The 14,439-nt window shown below is 33.0% G+C and overlaps 1 protein-coding gene across 4 annotated transcripts in view; it reads left to right on the top strand.

The window, feature by feature from the left end:
- LOC111510103 (pinopsin) overlaps nt 1-14,439 on the top strand; it is a 116,321-nt gene that overhangs the window by 82,333 nt on the left and 19,549 nt on the right. For all 4 annotated transcript variants that reach the window (XM_074185190.1, XM_074185191.1, XM_074185192.1 and 1 more), the window contains exons 4-5: nt 6,919-7,114; nt 10,684-10,816. In XM_074185190.1, coding sequence (XP_074041291.1) covers nt 6,919-7,114; nt 10,684-10,816 — 329 coding nt within the window. The remainder of the gene's footprint in view (nt 1-6,918; nt 7,115-10,683; nt 10,817-14,439) is intronic.

Below are 14,439 nucleotides of genomic sequence, written 5' to 3'. Positions count from 1 at the left end.
TCTCTTCAAACAATAGTTTTATTAACGCTGAAACACGAACTGAAAATAATAAACCCATAAATTAATGAGTTAATTTATTCGTCAGTGTATTTCAGAATATGTTCAAACACATCTCCACCTCTACTTAAACAAACATGTAATCTCTTCAAAAGATTGTCATGTGTAGCGCTTCTGATCAAGTCTGGAGTCAAACTATTGAAAGCAGTTGTAACTCTCGATTTCATATCTTCCATTGTTGTTATTGGAGTAGAGTAAACCATATTTTTAATGAAACACCACACGAAATAATCTAATGGATTGCCATCTGGTGTTCTAGGAGGCCAACGAAAAGGTCCATTATTACCAATCCATCTGTCTTCGAAGATTTCGGTTAAAGCTTCGCTGACTGAATGAGAATTATGGGGTGGAGCACCATCCATTTGGTACCATACACGTTCTCTTCATGGTCTATTATTTAAAATCATTTGAATTCCATTCCTCAGTAAATCTTCATATTTTGATGCATTCAAATTATCATCATAAAACTCAATATAGAAAATTGACTCACTCTTTATGGCACAAAATACATTGAATTGCCATCTTTCTTGAAAACCCCTTTGGCGGACAACATGGGGATTTTCTGGCGCCCAATAATGACTGTTGTGTCTATTGAAAACTCCATTTTTTGTGAACTTGGCCTCATCTGTCCATATGATATTGTCAAGGAAATGTTCATCCTCTTGAGTCTTGACAAGTAACCACTCAAAGAATTCCACTCTACGAGGTTGGACACAGTAGAACTTATAGGGATGCCATTTATGCTTATTAAGAATTCGACAAATTGTCACGTAGGGTATACCTATCTCCCTTTCAGCCTCGTGCAGAGAAGCATTTGGAAATGCATGAAAGTATCCCAAAACTGTTATACCATTGTCATCATCATCCACTTTAGTCTTCTTACGAATGATTTTTGGACGGAAGGTTCCATTCAACCTACAGTTTTTAGTAGTCGATTCATCACATTATTATTCGGCTTCGGAAGTTGTGGATATCTTTCATGAAATACTCGGCATGTTCTACTTGCAATTGTATTGCACTCACCATAAATTATTAATAAATCAGTCAAAACCACCAACGAAAGTCTGACGTTAAATAATTGGTTCATTTATTTTTTCAAAGCAGACTATTGAAAAATATTAATGTTTACTGTTGTACGTTAGAGACCAATACCTCAATGTATACAAATTGTAACTTTTTCTAAGGTAGGTACATACTAATTTCGAATTGACTGATCTGAGATAGTAAAAAAAACTGGATCAAAAAGAAATATTACTAAGTATAAAAAAATGTTGAATATCCAAAATAAGTGATGAATTCAAAAAAACGAGCAAGAACACCACGTCAGTTTCCGTTCGAAACAGTTTATCTCGAAAACGGTTCAAAATAGAAATAGTATTATCTGAACAAATTTAATGTTAAATTGGATGTAGAGTTCAAAAATGTAGAAATATACAGGGTGTTCCATTTGAAAAAATTAAGTTTCACTCATTTTTTCATGAGATCAAAGTATCTGCATTTTTTGAAGACCCTGTATGAGGCAAATGAAAATATGACTCTGAGTGAAGATTCTCATAGTATCACTCCACTCCATTTCAAATTTGATCGTTTTAGTGCAAGAGAGTTCAAGTGAAAAAAAATATCGAAATTGATTTATATCTTCTGAACGGAAATAGATAGGTATAGGGAAATAGTATATGAATTTGTTGACAAAGTGATAATGAATCATAATATGATATAATATACGGGGTGTTCCATTTGAAAAATCAAAGAAGCGGCTACTTTATAGTAGAAGCGACAAAGCCGCTTTGTCTGAAATATTTTAGGCGTGTAGGTCATATTGATTTATGCATACTGTGAAATTTTCAGGTTGATCCGTTCGATAGTTTGTCAGAAACGGCTAATTAACGCTCATCATGAAAAGCCCTGTATAGTCGTGATCGTGAGATATGAAGTCTTCATCTGAAGTGGCAGTCGTTATTACTGTGGATATTCAATAAATTGAGCTATTAGTAATTCGTTTATTCTTGTACAGTTATCAAAGTTGATCAGACAATAACTGAATGAAGATTGAATATAAGCATAGTAATAGCTCTCCAATATATACCATGGAATAACATTATGGAGATTACGAATTACAAAACAATGTTTCGACATTTTACTCAAAATATAATCAATGTGCTTGTTCCAAGAGGGTTGAGCATCTATGTTCAAACCTAAAAATTTTACAGATGAGGTTCGTTGTATTGACTTGCCATTTATTTCGACCAGAACACTGCGATCATTCTCATGTAGTGAAAAGGCGATTGTATTAGTTTTTGAGCTGTTCAGAATGAGACCATTATTTTGAGAACAATATTTTTGCATATTAGCAACTACTTGATTGGCCTGACTCGACAATCCCTAATAATTTGAAGACTTCAGAGTGAACGAAGAATCATCGTCAAATTGCACCGTACAATGTTGACGATTACTGTTTTTCATTTTCTTTTCACTAAGTTTCTGTTAAACCAACTACATCCGGATACTCAAGAGACTGTAATGAGGAATCAAGTTCACTTATTTTGTTTCTTAAACTATGAAAGTTCAGATGGAATATTACAAAAAACGGCGATTTTTGAATTGGTTCATAAAAAATGAGAGAGTTTTCACGAAAAAAAAACATTGAATGGATGGAGAAAAATACATTTTTTTTTGGTTACAGATGAAAGATATCAAAACTTTCCCTTCTTGAAAGAAGGACCCTCCTGAATATACTTTTAAAATTTCCTAATGAAGTCTAGCATTGAAAATATCCAATGAATGGATTCATTTGGCAATTGAAAATCTTTGGTGAAATATATTAGAGAAAGATTTCATGAATTACATTTGGAATTAATGGGATATTCAGCTAATTCATATTTGTCGATTCTGAACTACTACCTGATATTATGAACAAAATCATTTTTTTCAATGGAATAAATCAGAATTCTACATCTACCGTATATAGACACAGAAAAAAAATCTATTCATTCCACCCCGATAACTTGTTCTGTTGATTTGAAGTATTTTTCGAATTAGGATTCAGCACGAAAGTAGTATAAACTCACTTCCTCAAATTATTTATTTATATATTATGGTTTAAAATTAGGTACTCATACCTATTTTTAAAGTTAATGAAATCTAGTACAAGTCAATAACTTCTCATATCAAGAAAAAAGATAAGCAGTTATAAAGAAATAAAGGAACATATTCTAACGTTTCGGGGGCTAAAATCTGCCTCCGTATTCAAAATTGGAAAAAACTAATGAATCTTGCATTTTTGTTATTCGTTCTATTTCCAATAGATGGCTGATAGATTTTTCGACGTGAACTATGTCAATATTGTGGACTCCTGAAATATTTGATGTATTTCAAGGTGTTCCCTGATATTATTCTGTTGCAAATTTGACATATTTCATATCTTTCTCTAATATGGGTAGCTAAGGAACTTCTTCGGAGCTGTTCAAAATGCAATTCTCTCCAGATATGAGAATTCACACTGACTCTATGAACTTACATCCCTCAGAGTAGAATTGATTGGTAACCATTGTTCAACCATAATTAGGCAAATACTGTTGTTAACAGTTTTGCCACCATTTTTGGCAAAATATAGAACTCTTCAGTTCTTGTCCTCATTTTCTATTCCATTTTCGTGACTTATGAAAAATGTCTTTGTTGGACTTCACATTTATAGGAACATTATCAGCAAGATGAATCTAATATTTTTCTGAAGCTCAATATTTTGGCCTATTCTTCAACTAATTCTATTAGTATTCCGTAAGTATAAATACCCGAACCCCAAAGAGACTTTCCGAATAATAGTGATATTTGTTAATCAAGTATTAAAAGTTCCTGATGCATATCCATGGAAATTTCATCAGTTCCTCATTTTCAGTTTTTCCAGAGCTTGTACGTGTCAATCATGATGTTCACTGAACAAAGTGAGGCTGGAAGCAGATTCAACTTGTGACGATTTGAATTCTGGAATTTGATTCAAGTAACTGCTCGATAAAAAACGAAAGTTTTAATGGGCGTTCGCCGAATCATTTCACAATATTCCCCGTAGGAACTTCTCCCCTATAAATACTCAAGGCAAAGCCTTCACAACGCCTTTCCAAATGCTAATTCTATCAGCCGTAGCTAATGAATTGTTCCCATGAAAATTGGGAATCTGTACTTTTCTATTTCAAAAATTAAGTCGCGTTTTGAATATAATAACATATTCCAATAGAAAGGGGTATATTTTCAATACAGATAATTTTCTGGAAAAGAAGGGTGGAAATTTTCCAGAGATAGGATGAAAAGCAATAAATTTTGAAATAAACTCCTTACAAAGATATGTAGATCGTGCCGAGAAGTAACTTGCAGACATAAACTGTGAGACAAAGCTCTCTCTTTCATATAAACATTGAATTACTCGAAAGAACAAATACTTTTGAAACAACTACTTCCGAATATTACTGGAGTTTTTTCCCAACACCAAATTGTTATTTTCAACACCTCGACACGTGTTTCAATCACCACGTGATCATCTTCAAAGAGGAAGATTAAACAGTTTAAACTTCAAAGAGGAAGATTAAACAGTTCAATCTTCCTCTTTGAAGATGAATAAATTGTTTAATCTTCCTCTTTGAAGATGATCACATGGTGATTGAAACATGTGTCGAGGTGTTAAAAATAACGATTTGGTGTTGGGAAAAAACTCCATTAATATTCATTACTACACCAAAGGTTCCAAACAGTGCATCGTAAGTACAACTACTTCCATTTGGACATTGAAATATACTAAAAACCCTTTTTGCTATTCAGTATGTACTCCAAATTTTTGTTATGAATTCGAATCAGATTTGATTCATGAGATTGTTTTATTTATTTACAGCTTTGGCAACTCAACAGAAAAAAAGTTACAATTATAGAGTCGCACAGAAATTACAAGATTCATCATTACATTCAAAGAGTTGAGCTAGATTAAACTAAAGATAATTATTTACAGATAAAAATAAAAATACAGTTACCCTACCTAGTGCATAATATGTTTCTTCAAGAAAATCTCCAACTTGATGGGCAAGGTACTGTGATGGACCTTGTCAAAAGCCTTAGAAAAATCTGTGTACACGGCATCCACCTGAACGTTGTCCTCTATATATTCCAACGTTCCTTGTACTAACGGCAGGAGCCCAGTCACACAGGAGCGCTGACAATAAAAACCGTGTTGAAAATTTGTTAGGGGTTTTTTGCCATGAGATGAAGTTTGTTATTATTCCTTCGAATAGTTTTCCAAATATACATAGAAGCGATATCCCTCTATAATTTTCAATCACACTCTGGTTTCCACTTTCATATACTGGAACCATGTTGGCTGATTTCAAGTTTTTAGGAAATATTCCCGTTTTCAGTAAGTGATTGTAAATCATGTACAATGGCTCAGTTAGTGACTCAACACAAGACTTTATGAAAATAGAAGGGATATTGACGGGGCCACAGCTTTTTGATGTGTCAAGTTTTTAAATTTGTTGCCGTATTTTCTCTTTACTTATTGAGTCAATGCAGATTGTACTATATGCCGAATTCAAATCTAGAATGATATTTGATGGAGTATTATCACTTTCGTAAACTGGGGAGAAAAATTTAGAGAAGCCGTTGCAGACATCCTGAGAATTTGCAAGTTTTTGTCCATTCAGTGACATACATACTCAATGGTATTCTTTGTTTATTTTTTTTTTTGGAAATATATGACCATAATTTTTTCACATTCGTGCCCATATCATTTTCTAGATTGTTGATGTTTTTGGAGTAATCTGAATTGATTTGGTTTTTAATTTCTTTACGCAATATTGGAAAGTTCAAGTAATCTTCTTCGTTTTTGTATGTTTTTCATTTTTTGTGCAGTTCAGATTTATTTTTTATCGGTTTCTTTGTATTACACGAAAACCAGATTGGATAGTTTTTGTTTATCATTTCAGATTGTACGTGTCTCGTAATAATTTCATTAATTTCTTCATAAAAAAGGCCAACCATGACATCAACATTAGCGTTATTCAAGACAGGATACCAGTCTATATTTCCAATTTTCTCGTTTATGATATTATAGTTAGCCTTTCGAAAGAGCTTACTTCAATGAGATATTTTTCCTGCGAGAACAATATCAGAAATTTCTGAATTTATTTACAAAGCAGCATGGTGGGGGTCTTCCTTTACCAAAAGAGTTATTGTTGCACAGTATAGTATTCAAGTGTAACTGCGGAGTCATCTTCAGTGGCATGGTCGAAGTACTCTTCTTGACGTAACAATTGATATCAGTTGATACGTCAACAGGAGTACTTCGACCACACCACTGAAGATGACTGCCGCAGTTGCAGATGGAACGTTCGTAGATTGTAACCAAAGAAAACCACGGCAACACTCGGAAACCAACCAAAAAATGCAATGAAATTTTTTTTTAATCTACCTATTTCACTCCAATTAACATTTGTCTAATTCAAGTTTTGTAACTGACTACTATTATATGGAAGACATGGTAGACTAGTTTGATGTACCAACTCATCTGATGAAATGCAATTCTAATGAAATTCTTTGCTATTATATTCTAGGTACTCAGAGAATTAGTGTTTTAGAGTTTGAACAGGTATTGTCATATACACTCGACTTTATCGAATCGAACATGGAATTGAATTTATCCCCATAGTTGACTATATATCGTGACACTATTGAAAATAAAAGGCTGTCTTCAGAACAGTTGACAAGATTGAATATCTGATAGGCGAAACTTTTTGAAAGTAGTGATGAAGTGTGATAAAGTGTACTAATTCTTCAAGAATTCCGAGGAGTAATAATATGTTACGCTTGAATCTTTTGTCGTAGGTATAACTTCCATAACAACTTTAACAGTATTAGCATTCGAGAGGTATATGATTGTATCCCGGCCTTTTCGAAGTCGGGGTCTCAGCAGAAAAAATGCCGTCTACTTGGTAGTGGGAATATGGATCTATTCCCTGGCTCTTACAGTTCCCCCACTTCTTGGATGGGGAAAATATGTGAATGAGGCGGCGAATATAAGGTAAGAATGTATTTTTTGTTGTGAACAAAATCAAACTCTTTCGAATCTATCAGACTGAAATAGACATTAACGAATCCTGCACAGTTTTTTTTTATTAAGTCCTCGTGACATTAATCCAAAGTTTATTTTGCCACAGAAATTTCGAAATGGATCGAGTTACTACATTTTATATTGATATTTCAGATTTGATTATGAATTTCAGAAATATGTGGTATATTGTTTCATTGAGTGTAGCTAAAAGGACTGTTATATTAGTTGAAACCGAAACATTGGGGGGAAGCAATTTATTTGAGAAATCCGGCCGGTATAGTTGGAAGTTGGGACATATGAATAAGATGTGATTTATATCCGCTAAACGAAAATTGACACATGAGCATAATGGATTCACATCAAGGCCTATTTTTGCCAGTCTATCTGAGGGATACCTTTAGGAATAATGAAGTGAAGATGAATAATAATTATTTGACTTAGATGAAAATTCTTACAAGAGTCTTCCCCAATTCAGTAATGATAATAATAAACGTCTTTATTACTACAACCACACAAAAAATAACTATATCAAGTACTAACTACATAAATATATAAAGTTATAGTAGAAGGCGAGGTTCAATTTTCACAGCTATGCAAATAACTGCTAAATCGTTCTTCCAATTTAGAAGTATTTCATGTCTAACGTCTGAGATCAGATCTTGCAGGAAGCTAATATCAGTTTATCAATTCTAGAGAGGTGGCTTCTTTCGCTGCCACATCAATTTTTTCATTTCCGGCAATATCCAGCACATCTCATTCTCATTTCAACAGTTCATAGAAATTTCATTCAATTTTGCAAGAAAATTCAAAATGATCATAGAAAATAATTTTAATATTCCGGTATGTATGGATGGCTGATCTTCAGTTCCCAGCATACCTCTATTACTGAGAGGAATGTAACTTGAACCCATTGAACAAAGAGCAAGTGTTTCTTCATATCATAAATGAAGTGATACTTCAGTTCATTAAGATGACTGAAATGAATTGAGTGGATTGAGTTCATTTTTCTTGAAATTTTATTAATAATCTGGTTTGAGACTCTTCGAATTGAAAAAACTCTAACTGAATTACACGAAAGAAAATAATTCTTTCGAAACAAATACTTCTATATGAACACTGAATTATACAGAAGATACTTTTCTCTACTCAGTTTGTATTTCAAACATTTGTTGTGGAATAAGAATCAGATATCATTCACATGAGTTCTACTTTGAATGAATGGTAATAAATTGTAGTCACATAGAACACTGTCATCCTCACTAGTATACACCGATGTTTCGCCTTAAGACACTTGCCCTAAGGCTCTTCAGTACCAAATTGGATAACATTATAGAAAATACACACACTTCATTCATGAATTACGACTTTTTTTTTGTATCAGATGGAGTAGTAGAAAGCCAAAAACTTTCTTTCCCAAAAAATTAATCACTCCTAAAAATATAACCCCTTCAATTCAGAGAGCTCATCAACTTCAATTTTCAAGTCAGCATCGGAAATGAAATACTTCCGTCCATGACCGAGATGAAAACTTTAGGTTTATGGTTTGATCCTGAATATCTTGAAGATGATCACTTGGTGATCGAAACACGTGTCGAGGTATTAAAAATAACGATTTTTTGTTGGGAAAGAACTTCGGTAATATTCCTGCATATCGCTTCACCATACATTCACTATCTGACGACAGCCCATTTCATCATTTGGATTCCAGGACATCGGCTGCGGATGCACATCTTCACCGGCAGCAGGAGGTTGCGTATATAAATGAGGATCTGGAAGTAATTTCAAATTGTAATGAAAGTAACTAGGTTCAATTCAATACCACTAAAACTCAGGCAGATGTTTTCTCCAAAAAGATAAATGTTTCTGAACCGGATATAATGATGACAGGACAGACAATTAATTCCACTTTCTGCTTCGATTAATTTGTTGGGGGTTGAAGTGAACAACAATATGACTTGGCACAATAATGTCGCTGGAATTGCAAAGGCTGCTTCGCAAAAAGTTGAAACAATGTTTCGAACCAGAAAACTGTACACACCTCAGCAAGTTTTTATGCTTCATGAAGATCATATTAGATCTTCTTTGGAGTATTGTTCTTATGTATGGAGTTTCGCCCCTCCTACCCTGAAGCTATTGGATGCCAAAAAAGAGTCATTGGGGGCGCGGCGAACATTACTTGCAACCTTGATAGTCTGGAACATCAAAAAAGGTTGGAGATTTCCTTCTTTCCTAGAGATTCCTTCATGGCAAGTGTTCAAGTCACTTAGCACATTTCATTTCGTCAAGAGCAGAACATATAAAAAATCCGTGACCGACTCTAGCTGCTCATCGTTTTGAGGTCCACCTCAGAACACCTCAAACTTCCATTGTTTGGAAACTTCTTCATTTGGAGAACTGCCTTTATGTAGAATTAACTTCCTGAGAACGTTTTTTCAAATGGATATAATCTCCAGCGACTCACATCCAATACAATATGAATCGCTTCCTCTCCACAGACACTGCTTTCTTGCCTTTGGTCCTTATCTTGTCTTTTGTCGTTGAAAAAAAACTATTTCCAAATCTTGATTTGCTCAACACTGTCTTGAAACTTAGACTATGCGAGTTACGAAAAGGAATTTTCTACAGCGTTTCCATCAACTGATTTTTTGAGCTCGTGATCCTGTTATTGTTTTTTAATTGGTTTATCCTGGTTGAGTTGAAAAACAACCTTGTCTAATACTCCGCATATTACCTTTTATACTGAAAATAATATTTTTTCTGCTTTTTTAATTGTACTTGTATGGTAGATAAAGATGTTTCATTGTTAGTATTATTATTTCTTACTTCGAACATCAAGTTCAGAATTTGATTTGAAAAAGTACATAACATTCCGCCTCAAAGTTGAAAATTTAATCTTTCACAATTTATAACTTTTAACAATTTGTTCACTCATTCCTTGAAATTATTTTTTGTGGAATCATTCTTTGAAATTTTCAAGCGGGAAATATATACTCGTATTGATAACAAAACATTTTGTTCATATTTTGCTTCACAATATATACTTTCTTTAGTATCAAGAAATAAATATACTTCGATCATTTTATATTTCCTATACATAGAGCAAAAGCGAGTTGAAATAAACTCTATAGTGTTCTAAAGGAAGTAGAAGAAGTATTTGAATATATTCAAACTAGAACACAAAATATAGTTTTTATCGTAACACATGTTGTAATCTAAATGTTGTCAGGAAACAATGATACTGAGTTCATTAGTTTTGCATCAGGTTTTTGATATTTTCACTGCAGAATCCATATGAAACTATAATATTATTATTGTGTTCTATGGACGTTGACATTTCCGTTGAACTCATATTCAAAAACAGGAAAAATAAATGAATAATATAACTCATATTTCTGTTTGTGAATAATTGAAATTGGTGACCCATAGGTTCGTAGGACACGCATCTTCTGTCTCGATGTATGTTACTGAATAATATTTCCTTTGATGACAAAACACTTGGGTGGAATAAACTCTGTAAGACAATCACTTAATTGTTTCAGTTGCTCGGTTAATTGGGAAGAACAATCAGCAAATGCAATGAGTTACATCTTGTTCCTGTTCGCCTTCGGTCTCGTTCTACCTCTGATTGTTATACTGTTCAGCTACGCTCACATAATCATCACTATGAGACAGGTAAAAAAATAGTTAATTGGATCCAAATAATCACAATTGATCTTTCTGCTCCGTGACAATAAATTATTATTTGTTGAGATTTTCAATGACGAATCTTTCATTTCATGAGAATTCAATGTTTTACCAATGCTGTATAATGTGAATATTGTCATCATTTTCATGTTTACGTTGATATCATCTCATATGAATACACCTGGTTTTATCATCTATGTAGAACATGATATGAGAATTGCAAACTGTTTTTAATATATTCGCTTTGTTAGTCAGAAGCGGTTATAAATATTACTTTTTGAAACTGATACTTTTTCAACTTCGTGGAGAATCAAGGGTCCTTCAAAGTGAATCATAAAAATTTTAACTATTTGGTTATTAGTTTTACAGAAAGCAATATCGGATCGATCATGTTAACTTCTCAGAACGATTATTGATATGACTTTTTGAAACTAATACTTTTTCATCTTCGTGGGGAATCAAACAATATCGGCTTCAAAACGTTTACTTGAAGTACACCAATAGAAACTCTCCCTATTCATATATTTTCTGCAGTACAAAACTTTTGAAGGCACTAATATTCTCAATGGAGTTCCGAGTTACTTTCAAAATTTTAATCTAGTTTGAACATGATATAGGTGAGAATACTATCTACTACAATGCATGGAAATCGTGAAGTACATTCTGGTCATAGTGTTAATCAACAAGACTTCGAACATTATGAAAACGTTGTTATATTATAGATTCATCCTAATCATATTACATACCTTTCCTGGAAATTGTATCACCTACTGTACCCATTTATATGTGTTTTTTTACAACTGTCATTGATAGTGACATTTTTAATGGTTGTCAAGAGTATTAAAAGATGATTTTTATAATGTAGCGTGTTAAAATTATTTCAACACTAGGTAGAGAAGTACAATTAGAACAACTGCTGATATTGATACTTCGCGATGGTGAAGACCTTCATAATAGATTTAAACTAGCTGAGTTGACACTTCCATGGGCATTAACATTTGATGAATCGAAGAGGTTTTTGTATGAAAGTGTATAATTATAAAGTTATCGCAAAGCGCTTTCGACGTTCGTCATTATCAGTGCTCACCTGAAAGTAAGGGATCTAATTGAAAAGAAAGTTTTGTGAAAATTGAAGTTTGCAAAAAATTTTTTTTTAAGTTATGAAATTTGGAAAATAGTTTATGATTACTCACCTGTCAGGCAACAGGAAGTATCAAAATGAGTAAATGGCATATTTGTTATATTTGACTTATATGAAACAAAATAGACTGATAGCCAAGAAATTACATTTTTGGATTGAGGCCATGTGGTTCAGTCATAGTATTATATGAAAGGAAGGCAATTCGAACAGGACGTGTCAAGTGTCATGTTAAAATAATGGTACCAACTTGAGGAGTGATCCATTATGGATTTAAAATAATTGTGTTGTGGAGAAGCCAATATAGAATTAGGTATATTAGTAATAAATTTGATTTATCAACAATTTTATGAAGGGGAAGGAAATCTCTGTTTACTTGAGTCTGAGGAAATTTTTATTATCTATTTTATGTAATATTTTGGAATTTTTGTTGGGACTGAAGTTATGATTGTGAAATTTAATGTGATGGCCAAAAGCAGATTTTTCAGGTTTTTTAAAATGTTCATTAAGACGTGTAAAAAGAGGTCAACAGGTTCTACCAATGTAAGATGCAGAACAATCAGAGCAGTCAAGCTTATAGACTCCACCTTTGTGTAATTTGTTAATTTTGTCTTTGGAATTTACTGAAAAGTTACTTGAGTTATTTTGAGATTTGAAAGAAATTTTTGTGTCAGTTATGGTATTTTTAATAAATTTGGAAATAACAGTACACAAACAAGCCTCAACTTCTAACGGAAGCAAAAAAACTCTTAGGAAGGTTCGAAATAGATGAACATTTCAACCTAACAGACCACTATTATAATATTCATGCAGTCATTGTTCACTGTGGTTCTGACGTTGAATTTGGTCATTATTACGCCTTGGTCAAAGAAGAACCGGACCGGTTTGAGTTTGACGATAGTCGTGTCACGAAGTGTTCTGGCGATGCATTGAGTTTATTGAAGCCTCTGGAGACACCCTACATTTTGTTTTATAAGAGAGAGGATATTGTTAGATCAAGATCTTTAGATGATGTGGTGCTGCAGGTTTTTCCGGGTTTTCCTGAAAAAGCAAATGCGCCACTGGAATCAATGAAGTCGTCCCGGAGCGCCAATTAATTTTTATTGTTGTTTTTATTTTATTTTTATCATTGTTTTGATAAAACAGTACACATATTTTGATCAAAATAAGATAAAGAAAAATATTCCAGAGAAGGTGAACTAACCAAGGTGGTAGAGTTGAAGGCCAAATTTCTATCTGTCCTGTATTTAAATTAACTAATTAATTTGTGAATAATAGATGGTTGATAATAATTGTTGACAGCAATTTTATGTTGCATAGGATGAAATGAATTGAAGGGGATGACATGATAAGTCTGGGTTGGTTTTCTGTAAATGACAAAATCTAATTTGTTGTTAATTTTTGTTATAGTAAGATCTGAAAAGTTTAATTTATTATCTTTTTCTATTTCAAGGGTGAATTTAAATTTTGGATGTGAGTTATTCAAGGAATCAAGGATGTTATGTGCCAAATTAGATTTGCTTTCTATGAAATAATTTATGGCAACTCTAATTTCGCACATAACTTCCTTGAATAACTTACATCCAAAATTTAAATTCACCCTTGAAATAGAAGAAGATAATAAATTAAACTTTTTAGATCTCACTATAACAGAAATTAACAACAAACTAGATTTTTCCATTTACAGAAAACCAACCCAGACTGATTATGTCATCCCCTCCAATTCATTTCATCCTATGCAAAATAAAATGCTTCCGTCAACTGTTATGTCAACATATTGTTGAACATTTCTTTATCACCCTCCAATTTTAATTCACAAGTAAATACATTAAAACAGATTGCTGTCAACAATGGTTATCGATCATCTATTATTCACAAATCAATTAGTAAATTTAAACACAAGTCTGATAGAAGATTGGCCTTCAACTCTACCTCCTCGGTTAGTTCACCTTCTGTGAAATATTTTTCTTTACCTCATTTTGATCAGAATATGTGTACTGTTATTTTCAAATTTATAGAAAATACCATATCTGACACAAAAATTTCTTTAAAATCTCAAAATAACTTTGGTAACTCTTTAGTATATTTCAAAGACAAAATTAATTATGGCATTGATGACATAAGTAGATCAAACTCATTCCGTGACTTTAAAAATCGTAATTCATGAATGAATTGTGTGTATTGTCTATAATGTTATCCCATTTGGTACTCACGAGCCTGTGATCGGCCTTCTATGGTTTGATGTTTTGGACACTTACCATAGGTAGGGAATGAGCCACCTCGCCAACCTGATTCAATACAATGGCCGAAACCAGCCGAACTTCATATTCTGGGAACGCTCGAATTTACCCTCTCTACGGCAAGGGAGCGGTATGCCAGAGAAAGATGTTTGGGAAAAAACCGAAACTCCTCGAGTATGCCACAATAATAAATTTCTTGGCACAAAAATTTCTTTTAAATCTCAAAGTAACTA

Source organism: Leptinotarsa decemlineata, unplaced genomic scaffold (genome assembly GCF_025532065.1).
Source record: "Leptinotarsa decemlineata unplaced genomic scaffold, Ldec_3_MD MMD2_tig00026369_RagTag_RagTag, whole genome shotgun sequence".
In the NCBI taxonomy this organism is placed as follows: Eukaryota; Metazoa; Arthropoda; class Insecta; order Coleoptera; family Chrysomelidae; genus Leptinotarsa; species Leptinotarsa decemlineata.
Note: the sequence above shows the minus strand (reverse complement) of the source record. Positions and strands in the feature narration are given on the sequence as shown.